This window comes from Caloenas nicobarica, chromosome 19 (genome assembly GCF_036013445.1).
Source record: "Caloenas nicobarica isolate bCalNic1 chromosome 19, bCalNic1.hap1, whole genome shotgun sequence".
NCBI lineage: Eukaryota > Metazoa > Chordata > Aves > Columbiformes > Columbidae > Caloenas > Caloenas nicobarica.
The window spans coordinates 7,695,972-7,712,263 of NC_088263.1; the positions used below are offsets into that span (position 1 = coordinate 7,695,972).

A 16,292-nucleotide genomic window follows, 5' to 3' on the forward strand; every position below is an offset into this window, starting at 1 on the left:
ATCCAGATGAACCACCACCAAGGCCTTTATTTAACACTGTTTAAAGTTCTGCATTTTCAACGACAATCACTGAAATTAAAGAAGGAAATTCTCATTTATCAAAATGCCCATCAAAAAGCAGTATGCTAGAGACCAAGTCTTTTTGCGTTACTTTTTAATACAACATACAGGAAATATAAACAGTCCATAAAAATACTTTACATGCACGGTAAGATTTTTCTTTCTTTTAACATTCATTCAGTCACTTTACAAATAATCACTCTAGGCAGATAGTTCAAAATATCATACAACATGAATACAACCCCCTGTTACCCGTCAACTTATTAAAACGTAGAAATTCTCCTTGGCGAAATAAATACACGTTTTGCCTTTGTATTCCAAATATTAACAAAACACATTCTAAATGCATTGTTCCAATTAGCATGAAATGACATTACAGTTTATGAATACCAGTGGACTAATATCCCTTTTCTCCAGAAAGGTTGATAAAAGCACGAGTCTGCATCAAAAATAAAAATCAGTTGCTTTTAAGACTGAGGTATCTACGAAAAACAAACCGACCAACCTAAAAGTTGTGCTGTTTCCATCAACATAGATGTCTTAAGATTTGTTTACCATAGAGATTTAAAAGCCAATTAAAAGCCTTTTCCGAATTCCACAAATTTATTTTTAAAAATTATTTTAAATCCCTTAAAGTTCTGAAAACCAAGTTAATGCACAAAGGCTAAACAGCAGCTTTCAAGTCCATAGAAAACAAAGCAGTGGAAAAAGTACTATTTTTGAGACATTCGGAAAGCAACTGGGATGCTTAAATAAAGACTTCTAAAACCAGAGCTAATTTAAGGTGACACAAAAAACTGTATTTACCTCAGTCTTCAATATGAAACAAGAAAAATCACATCTTTACTTTTTCCATTATTAGGTAACCTGTGTACCCGCAGTTGTTAATCTGCGCCCACTTTTAACCAGATCCATTTTGCAGTTAAAATGCAGATTGGGAGTTGTTTTTAAGGCAATCAGTCAATTAGTCACTGTCTTCACCGGAGTCAAAAATCTCCCTGAGTCGGAAAGCCTTTTTCTGGTTGGTGGCTGTTGAATTGTCAGAACTATTGGGTTTCCCCTTCCTGCTTTCTAACATTTCTTCAAGTTCTGGAAGTTTCTTTTCATAAAGATAATCAATAATTTCTTCGAAGGAAAAAAAAAAAAAAAGAAGAGAAAAAAATAGTCTTAATTTGATCTGCAGGGGAGCTGGATGCCCAGGGGAAATGGGTCTCACAGACAGAAATTAGTTTGTTAGTGTTAAATGGAAAAAATCTCACTATTCCATAGCAATCCCAGTGGCTGCAAGGTGGCTCAGACACAAACATGCAAAGATCAACTAAAAAAGCACAGTCACAAACTCGTAAAGCCAAGGTATTAGATGAGGTTGATAAGCACTCCAGAAAGATGCCATTGAAAGTAAACCGTTATTAAAAAAATAAAATAAAAAAGGAATTTAGTAAAGTAAGTATAAAGCCTGTGATTTTAGCCAATTTACTTTAGGGAAAGCTAACCAAGAAAGCATAGAACTCGAATACTTGTCCTCTTAGATTCAAACAAAAACTTTAAGGAGTATTCACAAACAGCTAAGATACTGACCAGAAAAGGTTTTCTTTTGCCAAAAAGGGACAGAGGTCACTTTTAGCCTATAAAATTTTGATTGAATGTAGCCTGCAGGGACATTTCTGAAAAGAAAAGAGTTCAAAGAATTACTGGTGCAAGGAATTATTACAAAGTTTAGTTGTTACTGAGTTATGCCAGTCAAACAATACCTTCACTTTAGGCAGAAAGGATGGATTTCAAATCCTAATTAAAACAGTTTTTCAAGACAGCAATTCCCCTTGAAGGTAAGAACCTAAGCCATGCCATCACACGTATGTATTACATGTTTAGTGAAAAGAAATAGTCAATGAAACAGAGTATGTGGAAAAAGAAAAAAAGCCCTGTAGAGAAAATATGGAATTCGCAGTATTGATAATTTCATATTTAACACTTTGTTTGGAAGAAAATTATTATATCATATTACACATTCCTTTTTCCTGTGGGTCAATTAACACTTGGAAAAGTGTCTTATCAAAGACTTCAGCACATGCCACATAACACTGTTTCAGCGCACAGAATGCGCTGGGAATCCAGCAAGGGTTGCCTGAAGTGGTTAGAATTAAGTTTAGAGTTTATAGGCATTTATTGCTCAGCACTACGCAAAGACATCCAACTGTACATTACCAAACTAAATGTCATTTTCTATAGTTGCAGAGGCCTAAGAACTTTGATTCCTTTGTGGAATTTTTAAGACTGTCTGCTTCAGCTATCCTCTGTATCTATAAAAAAGGGAAAAAAGAAGTTTACCCAATAATATCAGTGAGTTCTTCCCACTTTACTTCGCTATAATCCTCCACTTGCATTTCATGCAACCTGTGAGTACAAAACAGAAGCAGTTTGCAAACAGAATTAAATAATTCACAGCTCCCCCAGTCAGAAGTCACAGGACAATTCTGACCAAAGAAACAGCAGTCGTGAAACCCATATGAAACTGCAGGTCTGCCCTGCTCACCCTGCAAGTTTTTATAAATACAACAGTAAAAGACACAAAAAACATTCCAGTAACTCTGAACAATACCTTTTAATAAGACTGATCTTGGCCTGTATTGCTTTGGTCCCCCTATATGACGGCTGTCCTTTGGTCATCTTGTTTGTTAAAATTATCATCCTTTGAAAACACAAAAGAAAAGGTTTCTGTCATTTCAAGAAATTCCAGCCATCAAAAGGAAGAATCTTCAAGACGCTACTGCTGCCACAGAGAAGCAGAAATCAGGCTTCACTATCCCAGCAAGAAGAAAACTGAACCACAGCGAGCAAAAAGTTATTTCTTTGTCTCGGACACATTTGCAATCTCTCTTCTGTATCTTACAACCTATTTATTACCTGTGTTAGCAAACAATCAGCATGGTACAAATGTTTTTTTGCAGAATGGCGTTAAACACTCCCCAGAACACATTTTACAGTCTCCCCTTACCATTTCTGTTTACATTGTCTCCAATGTCGAGTTCCCACTTTAGTTTCAATCTCAGTCCATGGTAATTTCTGGTACAGCGTCTCTTGGTCAATCAAGTGATCTGTACCCGACTTTTCCGATGATGAACGAGAATTTGCATCTTCCATTCCCACTCTTTTCCTAATCACCTCCTCCACTGCATGCATTAACTTCCGGATCTCTTCCTTTGACCAACGACCATAATTAACAGCTAAAATTGAAAAATAAGGTTGAGGCATAATTTATCATAAATTATTAGGAAAAAAAGGCAAAAGATCAAATGCTTAACTTCGCGTTATTCTTATTTACAGGACCAGCTTCTTAACACACTTTCCAGAAACTCTTCTGCATACCAGATTTCAGAGAGTTCAGCGTAATCACTAAAGAATAGCACTGATCCCTAGTTTCTATCTTTTAAAACCTGATTGCCAAATTCCTCCCCGCCTTCCCCCTGAAAGCGGGTTTAGATGCCAGTTCTACCTAATAAAGAGCTGCATTTGTTCCACTTCTTTTCCCTGTTCTATCAGAGACTGTTCTGAACCCTTCCATATGAAAATGCAATCAGTGGTCTAGAAAAAAAGAACCACCACAATAAGTTAATTACAAAAAAAAAAAGGAAATCCACTCTAGGGATTTTTTCCTAAAGTTTAGGGCACGTGCAACATACAGCTAAAATAACTTCTCCAATTGCAATGGACAGAATGAATTGTTTTTTCTTAAAATTTCATACCCGATTTGATTTGAGAGTATTTCATAGCAACTGAGAGGCTAGAACGAGACATCATCTCAGAAATCTTCTTCCAGTCATTGCCATGCAGAGCATGATACTTCTTTAATTCTTCTTTTTCTGCCTTAGTGTACCTAGTGGAGGAAATGGGCACAGCTTCGGCTGTAAATTCAAACCATCCCAATATCTCAAAAGAGCTGTCATCTTTATAGATATTTTAATGTTACTCATCACTACCATTTCAAGTCACATTTTAGAACGGAGGAATTGATAAGGACTAGTCAGAAAAATGAACTGCCAATTTAGTCACAGTAACTAGTACAAATGGGAGAGATGATCTTCATTTATATCCATTTTTAATGTACAAATAAACATCGCAGACTAAGATTAGCATTCAGAAACTCTTTCAAATTACTCTCTTACCTCCCTTTATAATTATTTGGGTCAAATATCTTCTTTGCTCGATAATATACCAACCTCCAGGGTCGTGGTATGCCCTCAGCTAGAAAGTAAATGATTCATTTTTAAGAAACATTTCTTACACCAGCGAGACCACTTTAAAAAAAAGCCAAAATGAAACAAAACCAAAAACCAGTAATACACATTTTTATGACCGCACTGCCAATGATAAATTCTTGCCACTCAAGAGAACGCATTCTACAACACTTCAGTAACTGCACACACAGAAAATAGTCTGAGCGGAATCTCCTGAGGAGTTTCAAAGATGTTAATTGTTATGACCATGGTAAGATTAAGGAGGAACTTAAATACTTACAAAGTTTATCACAAAAATGATGTTTTGCTTTTAGATAATTGATATTTTTTTGTTCTTCTGGATACCTCGAGGTAAACAGGAGTTTTTCAGCACTGTCTATTCCAGTAATCGATAAGAACTCTTCAATATTTTTCCGGATCTGATCGTTTTCCTTCTGGGAAAATTTGCCAAACCTGACAGCAATACCTAAAATATACAGAAAGTTTTATTAAAAAAAAAAAAAAAGGAAGAAGAAAAAAAAAGGGCAAAGCTCACATACCTTCTTCTCTTGTGCATTACATTATAGGTTTTAGCAAATATATAACAGAAGATGACCGGATTCAAAAGGTAAAAAAAAAAAACTGAAAGAAAAAAACCAAATGAGCTGGGAGCAGGTAATTCACACACATGCTTTGGGCTGTAATTTGACAATAAGGAAGCAGATGCTAAGCAGAAAAACAGAAAATACGTCAATTGGAATGAAGTGAGCCAGACCCCATGGATGCAACAGACTCAAAGCAAAACCAAACTATTTTCCCTCTGTCAAAACATTAGGGCAGCTGCACAGTCCTTTCTCACTGCAACAGTATTTTGAGAGCTCACCTTGTTCTTTGAACTGTTTAAACCTCGCTAAGTCTTTTCCAGCCATCTTCCTGATTGAACACTCTGCTATACTCCTCACGTGAGGAATAAACTCTTCCAATTCTTGTTTCGCAGCCTCCAAATCCATGGCTGAACGTGTCCTCGAGCCCACATGCTCTTTATCATTCGGACCAAGTTCTTCAGAGGTTACTGTTTCAGTAAAGGAACTATTCCGGTCCTTCTTCCTATTTGATGCTAAGAGTTCTGTTGTCCTGATATTAAAAAAAAAAAAAAAAAAGGTAAAATAAAATACACCACTAGAGCTCCAAAACGGAGATTTTATTAGTATCTCTATCATTAAAAGAACAAACATGTTCATCAACTAAAGAACGAGCAACATTTCACACAGCCACCCCCTTGTAATTCCAATCTTTTAACACAGACATAATTTATTATTTATTACTTATTATTATCAAATTACTTTTCTTCCAATATTCAAAAAGCTTGCTGAAGTTTGGAAAATCTGCACCTTTCCTACAAAACTCTCACACATGGACATACAGAGGAAATAGTGTCTCTTGCTACCACTGACAATGCAGAACTTTTCCATTGGTCTCTTCCTAGTGCTCTTATGGTGGGTTCTACGCGCTATAAAAGCAGTAAACACTACTTACATGAGCATTTCTTTGCACAGAACATTAAATTCTTTGGTTGACCTCACCAGTTGATTGGTAAAAATGCATCTATTCACTATAAATACCCCCCCTTTTGTTTTTTCTAACTGAATATGAATTGCTTGCACATAAATTATTTCTATATCTACAGGTGTTAACTAGAATAAAATATTCTGTGTTAAAGGCAATTGTAATACACTATTACAAATTTTCACTGTATCCTCACAAGATAACTAAGCTCTTAAAGGAGGTCTCTGTAACATCTCAACATATTGTAAAGGTTTTTGAAGTTGTTCTTCAAAATGCATACAATACAGACTAAAGAAAAATCTGGGACCCAAATCAGAGAAACATATTGGGAGGGGGTGGAAAAAAAACCCCCAAACATGAAAACATAAAACCACACAAAAAACCCAAACAACTAAACTTACATTTCATCAGATTCTGAAGAGCTTTCTTCCATGACAAAAGCTCTGCTTTTTACTACCTTTTTAGTACGCGCTGGAGTTTTTCGGTGAGATCGACGAGCTGCTTTATTCGGCTTAGAAAAATTAGCAGGTACATCCGGAGAATCTTCCTGCACAGCAGGAGAAGAATCACAGTCACCATCTTCATGGCACTGCTGGGGCGCGGCCACGCCAACCTCTTCTGTAGGTAATGCCAAGACTCTGTCTTTCTTTTTTTTCTTTTGCTTTGGAGATAACAGTGACTGGCCAACAGTTGCAGCTGTGTCTTCCTGGGGAAAACAAACAAACGAAAACCACAAAATAAAATAAACAACTAAATTACATGACATCAGATTCTGAAGAGCTTGCTTCCATGACAAAAGCCCTGCTTTTTACTATCTTTTTAGCACGCACCAAAGTTTTTCGATGAGATCGATCAGCTGCTTTATTCAGCTTAGAAAAATTAGCAGGTACATCCGGAGAATCTTCGCACACAGGAGGAGAAGAATCACAGTCACCATGGCACTGCTGGGGCGTTGCCACATCAACCACTTCCGCAGGTAACGGCAAGACTTTGTCTTTCCTTTTCTTCTTTTTCTTTGGAGTTGACAACAGTGACTGTTCAATGGATACAGCTGTGTCTTCCTGCTTAAAACAAACAAAGAAAACCAAACGACTAAATTACATGACATCAGATTCTGAAGAGCATTCTCCCATGACAAAAGCTCTGCCTTTTACTATCTTTTTAGCACGCACTGAAGTTTTTCGATGAGATTGATCAGCCGCTTTAGTCAGCTTAGAAAAATTAGCAGGTACATCCAACGAATCTTCACGCACGAGAGAAGCATCACAGTCATCATCCTCATGGCATTGCTGGGGCGCTGCCACAACAAACTCTTCTGTAGGTAATGACAAGACTCTGCCTTTCTTTTCCCTCTTTTTCTTTGGAGTTGACAGCAGGGACTGTTCAATGGATACATCTGTGTCTTCCTGCTTAAAACAAACAAAGAAAACCAAACAACTAAATTACATGACATCAGATTCTGAAGAGCTTTCATCCATGACAAAAGCTCTGCTTTTTTACACACTTTTTAGCACGCACCGGAGTTTTTCTATGAGATCGATCAGCTGCTTTAGTCAGCTTAGAAAAATTAGCAGGTACATCCGGAGAATCTTCATGTATGGCAGGAAAAGCATCACAGTCACCGTCTTCATGGCATTGCTGGGGTGTTGCCACATCAACCTCTTCTGTAGATAACAGCAAGACTCTGTCTTTCTTTTTCCTTTTCTTCTTTTTCTTTGGAGATGACAACAGTGACTGGTCAATGGTTAAAGCTGTGTCTTCCTGAAAAGCAAACACAAAAAGCCCACAACTAAATTACATCAGATTCTGAAGAGCTTTCTTCCATGACAAAAGCTCTGCTTTTTACTACCTTTTTAGTACACACTGAAGTTTTTCGATGAGATTGATCAGCTGCTTTAGTCAGCTTAGAAAAATTAGCAGGTACATCCGGAGAATCTTCATGTATGGCAGGAAAAGCATCACAGTCACCGTCTTCATGGCATTGCTGGGGCGTTGCTACATCAACCTCTTCTGTAGATAACAGCAAGACTCTGTCTTTCTTTTTCCTTTTCTTCTTTTTCTTTGGAGTTGACAACAGTGACTGGTCAACAGTGACAGCTGTGTCTTCCTGAAAAACAACCAAAACAAACCACAACTAAATTACACTTCATCAGATTCTGAAGAGCTTGCTTCCATGACAAAAGCTTGGCATTTTACTACCTTTTTAGTACACACTGAAGTTTTTTGATGAGATTGATCAGCTGCTTTACTCAGCTTAGAAAAATTAGCAGGTACATCCGGAGAATCTTCACACACGGCAGGAGAAGAATCACAGTCACCATCTCCATGGCAATGCTGGGGCGCTGCCACGTCAACCTCTTCTGCAGGTAATGGCAAGTCTTTGTCTTTCCTTTTCTTCTTTTTCTTTGGAGATAACAGTGACTGGTCAATGGTTACAGCTGTGTCTTCCTGCATATCTTCAGTATTTCTCTCTCTTTTCTTCTTTTTCTTCTTCTTTTTTGATCTTTCATTGTCATTTTTATCGCATGTTTCTGAGGTAGACCGCTCATATACTTCATCTCCTTCGGGCGATTTTTCTTTTCTTTTCTTCTTAGCAGATTGCTTTTCATAAACATAATCAGCATTGATCTCCTGACAACAATCAATAAGATGCTGATTTACTGTGACACAAGTTATATCACTTTGCTGATCTGTACTATCATGACACTTATGCTTCTTTTTTTTCTTTTTCTTTTGGGAAGTATCCACTCCAGTTTCATCACTAATGTCATGTTCCAGTTCTACACAAGAATTACCTAATGAAGGGTGTTGCTCCTCTCCCTTGTTTTTGTGTTTTTTCTTCTTTTTACAGCCTTCCCCACTCTGTGCTGCTCGATCTTCAAGCAGCACTGGAGAAGTACAGCTAAGCTCCTCATTTTGTACACTTTCTCTTTCATAATTTTCATGTTTCTCATTGTGCTCTTTGTGTATTTTCTTCTTTTTCTTCTTCTTCTTGAGAAAATCCTGGACTTGAATATCATCTGCACTTGCTTCTTCTGTCATGTTTCTTCTTACCTTAAATAAAAGACATGAGGTTTACTCAAGCACTATGATTTATGTACCATTACACAGTAAAAAAACAAAACCAAAACACCAAACACCAAAAACAAACAAAAAAAGACATACCAAAAACCCACCCAAAACATTAAAATACTAAGGAACCACTCAATATTATCTTAGAAACATAAAGATACTTACTTTTCAATCCAGCTAATTTTGAAAAGTAACTATGAAATAGCGACACCTTCTTCATCAAACAGACGCGCATCACAAATGTATTCAGCCTTAAAATTGCCTTCCTGTATGTAACAACAGAGATACACTTTAGTAACTCTTAGCTTAAGGTTGATTTTGAATAACTAAGCAACAACAGACTGATCTGTTCAACTCTGCTCATAGCACTGAAACAGCAATGAGGTAAAAGTAACAAAGATATACTAAAGTAATCAGAAATAAAACCACCTTCTCCAATTAGAAGCTTCTGACTGGCTTTGCCCATGTTCAAACAGGGCCCAGCCCAGGCAGGACCTGCTGGCTCCAACTGATTCTTTAACCAGAACAAATACATTTCTGAAAACTACAATTACACAGAGCAGGCAGGAAGTATTTTCAGCATGTTTTCTACACCCAGCACATTAAGAAAAGAAAAATATATAAAGCAACAACCCAACATCTCTGAAACACAAGACACAGAATTTCACATTCCCAGAAGCTTCTAACACTGACCAGCACCAGATGTGACCATCTCACTGCCACGGGGAAGGGGCTGCCCTGAAACCTCTGGGGACAGACACCGACCTCACAGTTCCCCCGAGCTCCGGGGGCACTGACCCCACAGCCCCCCAGAGCTCCGGGGACAGACACTGGCCCCCACAGCCCCCCCGAGCTCTGGGGACAGACACTGGCCCCCACAGCCCCCCCAGAGCTCTGGGGACAGACACCGACCCCACAGCCCCCCCGAGCTCTGGGGACAGACACCGACCCCCACAGCTCTGGGAACACCGACCTCCACAGCCCCGCCAGCACCCCCACAACTCTGGGCACAGACACCGACCCCCACAGCCCCCCCGGCTCTGGGGACACCGACCCCCACAGCCCCCAGCCCCGATCACAGCCAGGCCGCGGGGCGCAGGCCGAGGCCGCGGGCAGCCTGAGGCCGGACCATAGGCCAGGGCCCCGCCGCACGTCCCGTCCGGAGACACGTCCCCCGCAGCGGCCCGCCCGCCGTTACCCTCCGCCCCCCTCCGGAACTACGGGGGGCGCGGGAGGAGCCCGGTGCAACCGCAGGCCTCTCGAGGGGCGCGGGGCGGGGAAGCCGCAGTCTCCTCAGTGACTCTGCCGGCCTCTCCCGGCCGGGACCGCCCGGCCCGCCGCCCCCGCGGGGGTACCGGGGTAACGGTCCCACCGGCGCTTCCCGCCTCACCTCCGCGCCGCACGCGCTCTCCCGGCGTCCGCCCACAGCGCCGCTCCCCCGCCCGCCCCGCCACCGGCCTTTCCGTTCCGCCCTCCCCGCGGAAGCGCTCCCGGCCGGGCCCGCCAGAGCAACGGACCCGAGGCGTCGCCCGGCGGTTGCTAGGAGACGGGGCAGCACCGCCCGGCGGTTGCTAGGAGACGGGGCAGCGCCGCCCCGCCAGCGCTCACGGGTGGGAGCCGCCGCTCCACGGCGGGATCGTCCCGGTTCGCCGCTCGCCCAGGGGCAGGACAACGCCGCCCGCCTCAGCCCCGGCTCCCCCCGGCCCGGGCGGCGACATGGCGGGCGGCGACATGGCGGGCGGCGGCGCGGCCCCCCCGCGGCGGCCACCGCTGTCCCTGGCCGAGGTGGAGCCGGGCAGCGAGAACGAGCGGCTGGGGCTGGCCCGGGACAGCATGTTCCGCAACCCGCGCATCCTCAAGGTGAGCCCCGGCGGCCCCCGCTCCCTCCCCTCCCATCCTAGCGCCGGTAGCGGCGGACGGGACGCCAAGGGGGACGTGGGGGGTGCCACCGTCCCCACGGGCAGCCCCGGGTCACCGCAGCCACACAGCAAAGTTTCGCGTCAAAGCACCTGGAGGGTGGCAACAGTTTAAAAGTTTTCCCCCCCACACTAAATTATATGGCGAGGAGAGGAAAAGGTGTGTTTTCTCGCTGCTCTTTGGTGTTTTATCACCGTTAAACACCCGGTAGCCCCGGGATGGTTTCGCCTCCGGGACTCGGGTGTTTTTCCAAGCAGTAGCCCCGCGGTTTGAGGAGCGCTCGGGGACAGGGACAGAGGTGGCACTGGAGCTGTTCTCTGCCAGCAGAGGGGCCCTGGGCGGGGGACACAAACTGTGACGGCCTAAATTAGGATTTTTATATTGGCTGTGGAGGTTACGGTCACTGCACACACTTCTGACATTTCCGTTTTACCGCTTCACTTGTACCCCCGCCCTGAGGATGGGCTGAGCTCCAGGGGGGGCTTAGAAAGCCTCAGCGCCTCCTCCTCAACATCCCCCAGCACAGAAAGTACCGCTTTAGCCCCCCCATCTTCCCAGGAGCCCCCCCGCCAGCAGCTGAAGTTCAGCTCTCGTCCCCTGGATGGCACTCGCAGAACAGTTTCGTGCCCTAAACCTGCTCCTTCCCACCCCGTCCCCACCGGGGCACAAACCGCCCCCTCGGTGTTCGGGATCGTGGTTCGGAGGGAGTGGGACCCCCGGCTGACCCCCAGCGCTTCCCCCGCCTGCGCTTTTCCCCTTCTCCTGGCGGGGGCAGCCGGTTCTGCTCCAAAGCGCCGTGTTCCCGCAGCGGGGACGGTTCAACCGCGGCTGTTCCGCCCCTGCTGCGGTAATTCAGGGCTTGAACTCCTTTGGTGATTCTACCCCGGCACAGGCAGGCTCGGCAGTCGGCCACAAAATTTTGGAATTTTGAATATAACGGGAAATTTGAGTCTTGCGACATTGAACCATTTTTTTTCCCCTAATGAAACACTAAAAATCGATTTGGAAATTATATTAGGAAGGCAACAAAAATAAAAAAGTCGGGTTTGCATCATAACTCAAAAGCAGCTTTGCTTATTCAAATTGTAAATTTCTACTTTCTTTTCTCTGGATCCTGTAAGTTTAATAGGAAACGGCAGTATCTTTGCTTAGAAGTGGAATTGGAGTGAGATTTCCTCACCTTGCTGCCCCCCAGAAAGAGCTGATGTGGACACACGTAGGCAGGATGAACCTCCTTGGGATGCAGGCAGCTGCACAGGAAAAGAGGCAGCTCCACTTCTTCCCCATCTCTCCAAACTGTTTCTGCCTTTTTTAGAGAAGTATGCTAGTAAAATACATTTTCAGGTGATGCAGGAATACGACTCAGAAGATCACATAATTATATGGTATTTAAGGTACGCTAAGGGATAATTGCAGGGGTTGGGTTGATGCTACTTATCTTCACAATGCATTTACATTCCTTAAATTGAAATAGTTATTATATAAACCACCCATCAGTGCTGTAAATCCCAGGTCTACAAATGTAACCTACAAAGGATCCTGTAGTGTATATGTAGCAGGTAGATTAGTCGTGGTCAATGGGGCGGAGTCTGGTTGGAGGCCTGTATCTAGTGGAGTGCCTCAAGGGTCAGTTCTGGGACCAATACTATTCAATATATTCATCAATGTCTTGGATGAGGGAATTGAGTGTACTATCAGCAAGTTTGCTGATGACACCAAGCTGGGAGGAGTGGCTGACACGCCAGAGGGCTGTGCTGCCATCCAGTGAGATCTGGACAGGCTAGAGAGTTGGGCAGGGAAAAACTTAATGAAATATAACAAGGGAAAATGTAGAGTCTTGCATCTGGGCAGGAAAAACCCCAGGTTCCAGTATAGGTTGGGGAATGACCTATTAGAGAGCGGTGTAGGGGAAAGGGACCTGGGGGTCCTGGTGGAGAGCAGGATGACCATGAGCCAGCACTGGGCCCTTGTGGCCAAGAAGGCCAATGGCATCCTGGGGTGTATTAGAAGGGGGGTGGTTAGTAGGTTGAGAGAGGTTCTCCTTCCCCTCTACTCTGCCCTGGTGAGACCTCATCTGGAATATTGTGTCCAGTTCTGGGCCCCTCAGTTCAAGAAGGACAGGGAACTGCTGGAGAGAGTCCAGCGCAGGGCCACAAAGATGATGAAGGGAGTGGAGCATCTCCCTTACGAGGAAAGGCTGAGGGAGCTGGGTCTCTTTAGCTTGGAGAAGAGGAGACTGAGGGGTGACCTCATCAATGTTTATAAATATATAAAGGGTGGGTGTCACGAGGATGGAGCCAGGCTCTTCTCGGTGACAACCAACAGTAAGACAAGGGATAATGGGTTCAAGCTGGAACACAAGAGGTTCCACTTAAATTTGAGAAGAAACTTCTTCTCAGTGGGAGTGACGGAACACTGGAACAGGCTGCCCAGGGAGGTTGTGGATTCTCCTTCTCTGGAGACATTCAAAACCTGCCTGGACGCCTTCCTGTGTAACCTCACCCAGGTGTTCCTGCCCTGGCAGGGGGATTGGACTAGATGATCTTTGGAGGTCCCTTCCAATCACAGAATCACAGAATGTTAGGGATTCCCTAACATTCTGTGATTCTGTGGTTCTGTGATTGAAAGGTTCTGTGATTATCTGTGGTCATTAAGATTACGTTGATTTATGTGGGAGTTTTCCCTGTCTGGATGGGAACATTGGGAACTGTCTGTCCTTAGAGCTCAGCTGATGCCTTTTCCCCTTGGGTCCAGCAGTTTGCTCAGTCCCAGCTTTAGGGTTTGAGTTTTTCCTCAGCATAACTGTTGCAGAGCATCCTGGCAGTAGGAATTCTGAGCAGTTATAAATCATGGAATGTTTTAATAAGACCCAATCTGGATTTCTGCTATCTGGCCAGGTGATACTAAAATTTGAGCAAGTTTTGAGAAAAAGTGCGGTTAAATTTTAGCATTCTGTATAACTACTGTTCTCTCAGGGCTTCCTTGCAAGAGGGTATTCTTCACAGTAACCCAGTCGGTGGGGATGTAAAGAGAACTGCATCCATCTGAAGTAACTGTGCTGTCAACAGGGATGCTTTTACTCTTGGCACCAGCGGTAATTTCACCTCATGGCAAATTATGTTGTAAAGACTGTGCAGCGAACTACTGACCCCCTGCCAACTGCCTTTCCATGTTGCATTGTACCCCACTGAATGCCGAATTTACCAGGGTGTCCTACGCTGCCAGGAGGTGACAGTGGTGAGACGGCAGTTTACTGGGTAAGCACTGGCACTGGTACACGCACCAGTAGTGGCATATTCACAGTGTTGGCCCTCTTCTACATCTCGATGTTTCTAACCACAGTCTAGGATCTCTTACCCCCCCGGGAGAGCCCTGGGGACCAGGCATTTTGGAGATAGCTGCCAAAGGGGATGGCCAGCAGGTCCCAACCATCCCACTGTGCAGTGCCACCTGAAAACTGAGGACGCAAAGATGGTTTAGAAGAAGGAGACAAAAGGTTTCGAGGTAAAATGCTGCTTGGACAAGTGCTTCTGGCAGCCGTGGGAGGCCACTGAGGAACACACAGCTCCAACAGCTGTCTTTAAGGTTCACGGGACAGCAAATACAGAAGAACCTGAAGACCAGTTGTGATGATGGGACACTGCCCCATCTTCCTCCAGCTAGCACTCGGTCCCCAAAACCTTAGTGCAAATGTGAGACACCTCCGGCTTTGCAGCACCTAACAACAGGATCCTCTGCTTTCCCTCCCAGTTCTCTCATTTATCTTCTACATGAGGCATCACAAATCTGAACAGAGACCACGGCACGGGCGACTGCCTGAATTTCTGGCTGACCCTCCTGCCCCAGCTCTGCCCAGCCCCATCCTCCCACCTGGATGTGTCCACACACACCGGCTATCACAGATTAAAACCATCATCTTTTCACATAAAAATCTATGGGGATGAATGCTCTAATTTTTGTTTGGCAGAATGTACGATGTGTTTTAATTAATCAAGGAATTAATTTAGTTTATCAACATCTATTTGCTTGCAGCATAAAACTGAGGAAAGTGTTTCATCTACTGATGCCAGTAAAAAATCTGAGCAAAGCATTTTTGGTTTGTTTGTTTTTACCAGTAAAAACCTTAGTCGAGCACTTTTTTCAGTACAAACTTACTGAAAACTACTGCATTACAAAATAAGGCAGCTCTGGGCCAGAAACAAGATTTCATCATGCTTAACCCCCAGTACGCCTGATGTGCACTCGAGAAAAAATGGCCCGCACAAGTTTGGTTACATTTATATTACCATCATTTGGATAATATGCCATAGTTAAGCTCAACATATCACTGCAAAAGTCACCGTGTCACCAGCTTGGCATTGGACATTTGTATCCCTGGTGTGTGAAGGCGAATGGGAGATCCCAGCTGCCAGACCCATGTGCCAAAGCATCCTCTTACCTGCTAAAGTGGAATGTGCAGAAAGCGAGGAACTGCTCTCCATAAAACACCTTCAGAGCTGAGAGGAATCCATCTACTCTTCAGAGGCCAAACTGCATCTCTCGACATCAAAAAGTTGTTTCAGAACTGGCATTTCTAAGGAGGAGGATGGTGACGGTGCTTTGCAGGTCACAAAAGTGCCAGGTCTCAATCCAGGCTGCAGGAAAAATACATTTAACAGACAGTTTTGAGCACTGCTGGAATGCACAGTATTTGTTTTAAAAGCTTGTTATTTACATGACAACTGATGCCAGTCTTTATTGGTCTGAATGCCAGGCCATTTAGGGTTAGTTTTCCTAAGCTTTTCTCTCCAGCCCTGAGGCTGGATTTTTTTTCTTGTTTTCTTTTTCCAAAATAAGATTGAACAAAAGCTACAAAACTCAGGCAATAAAATTTCAGCAGCTACCGTTTCCAGAGGAAGAATATATGATCAAAAAACTTGCAAAACCTCTTAAAATGCCACTACTCATAGCCTCGGTTTTGGCAGTCCCAGCGGAGGAAGGATTTACCAGGCCAGAGAGGCTGAACTGCCCTTTTCAGTGGAAAAAGGGGACACATGGGACAGCTCACCCCAGGTCACTCCGGAGCCTCCTCCATGGCCAGGGAGAGCAGCTTGGGGTGGGTGACAGCAGAGAACCAGATGGGTGGCCATGGGACTCCACTTGCTGCTTGGGTACCAAGTAAAGGCAGAAATAACTCACCACATTTTTCTTTTTCCTTTCACGCCATCAAACCTTATAATGAAGTATTTCTGAGCCGTCTGACTTGTCACAGAGCAAGGCGCTGCTGAGAGTGGTTGCAAATTCATTTTGGTTTCTGGAGTGATCCGTAGAAAGGACAGCTAAGAAAAGGAAGCAGGGGCATTTTATCAAACTCAAATTGTCACATTGTGGGGAAAAAAAAAAAGCTCTAATTATGCAAGAGACAAACATGGACAAATGTATGGTGTAAAAAAATAATATTACAACTTTGAGTTGTAACCTGCA

At 43.8% G+C, this 16,292-nt stretch overlaps 2 protein-coding genes across 6 annotated transcripts in view; one reads left to right on the forward strand and one right to left on the reverse strand.

Moving 5' to 3' along the window:
- Positions 1 to 166: 166 nt before the first annotated feature.
- Positions 167 to 10,352, reverse strand: TTF1 (transcription termination factor 1). Of its 5 annotated transcripts, none has more exons than XM_065648585.1 (17): positions 10,303 to 10,352; positions 9,078 to 9,178; positions 8,040 to 8,894; positions 7,690 to 7,947; positions 7,359 to 7,601; positions 7,013 to 7,249; positions 6,671 to 6,904; positions 6,242 to 6,546; positions 5,158 to 5,408; positions 4,576 to 4,761; positions 4,224 to 4,302; positions 3,804 to 3,934; positions 3,056 to 3,284; positions 2,660 to 2,749; positions 2,389 to 2,454; positions 1,639 to 1,724; positions 167 to 1,185 (listed from the first exon to the last, which is right to left on the reverse strand). In XM_065648585.1, exons 3-17 carry the CDS (start codon positions 8,880 to 8,882, stop codon positions 1,025 to 1,027), a joined length of 3,399 nt encoding a protein of 1,132 aa, XP_065504657.1. In that variant the 5' UTR covers positions 8,883 to 8,894; positions 9,078 to 9,178; positions 10,303 to 10,352; the 3' UTR covers positions 167 to 1,024. The 5 variants fall into 5 exon arrangements, 4 of the variants coding, with proteins under 4 accessions (XP_065504657.1, XP_065504658.1, XP_065504660.1 ...); XM_065648586.1 differs by lacking the exon at positions 10,303 to 10,352 and adding an exon at positions 10,111 to 10,262 and having other exon boundaries at positions 7,013 to 7,246; XM_065648588.1 differs by lacking the exon at positions 10,303 to 10,352 and adding an exon at positions 10,111 to 10,262 and having other exon boundaries at positions 6,671 to 6,901.
- Positions 10,353 to 10,643: 291 nt separating this feature from the next.
- The window catches only part of CFAP77 (cilia and flagella associated protein 77), a 52,197-nt gene continuing 46,548 nt past the window's right edge, over positions 10,644 to 16,292 (forward strand). Inside the window, exon 1 of the mRNA XM_065648769.1 lies at positions 10,644 to 10,772. Within this exon, the coding sequence (XP_065504841.1) occupies positions 10,644 to 10,772 (129 nt within the window). The remainder of the gene's footprint in view (positions 10,773 to 16,292) is intronic.

Excerpts from the sequence above, each read along its gene's own strand:
- TTF1 (XM_065648585.1), bottom strand. The coding sequence starts at position 8,882 with ATGACAGAAGAAGCAAGTGCAGATGATATTCAAGTCCAGGATTTTCTC. Across the intron at positions 5,409-6,241 it reads TCTTCAGAATCTGATGAAAT|GACAACAGAACTCTTAGCAT; the intron begins GTAAGTTTAGTT and ends TTTTAATATCAG. Across the intron at positions 4,762-5,157 it reads TAAACAGTTCAAAGAACAAG|GTATTGCTGTCAGGTTTGGC; the intron begins GTGAGCTCTCAA and ends TGTATATTTTAG.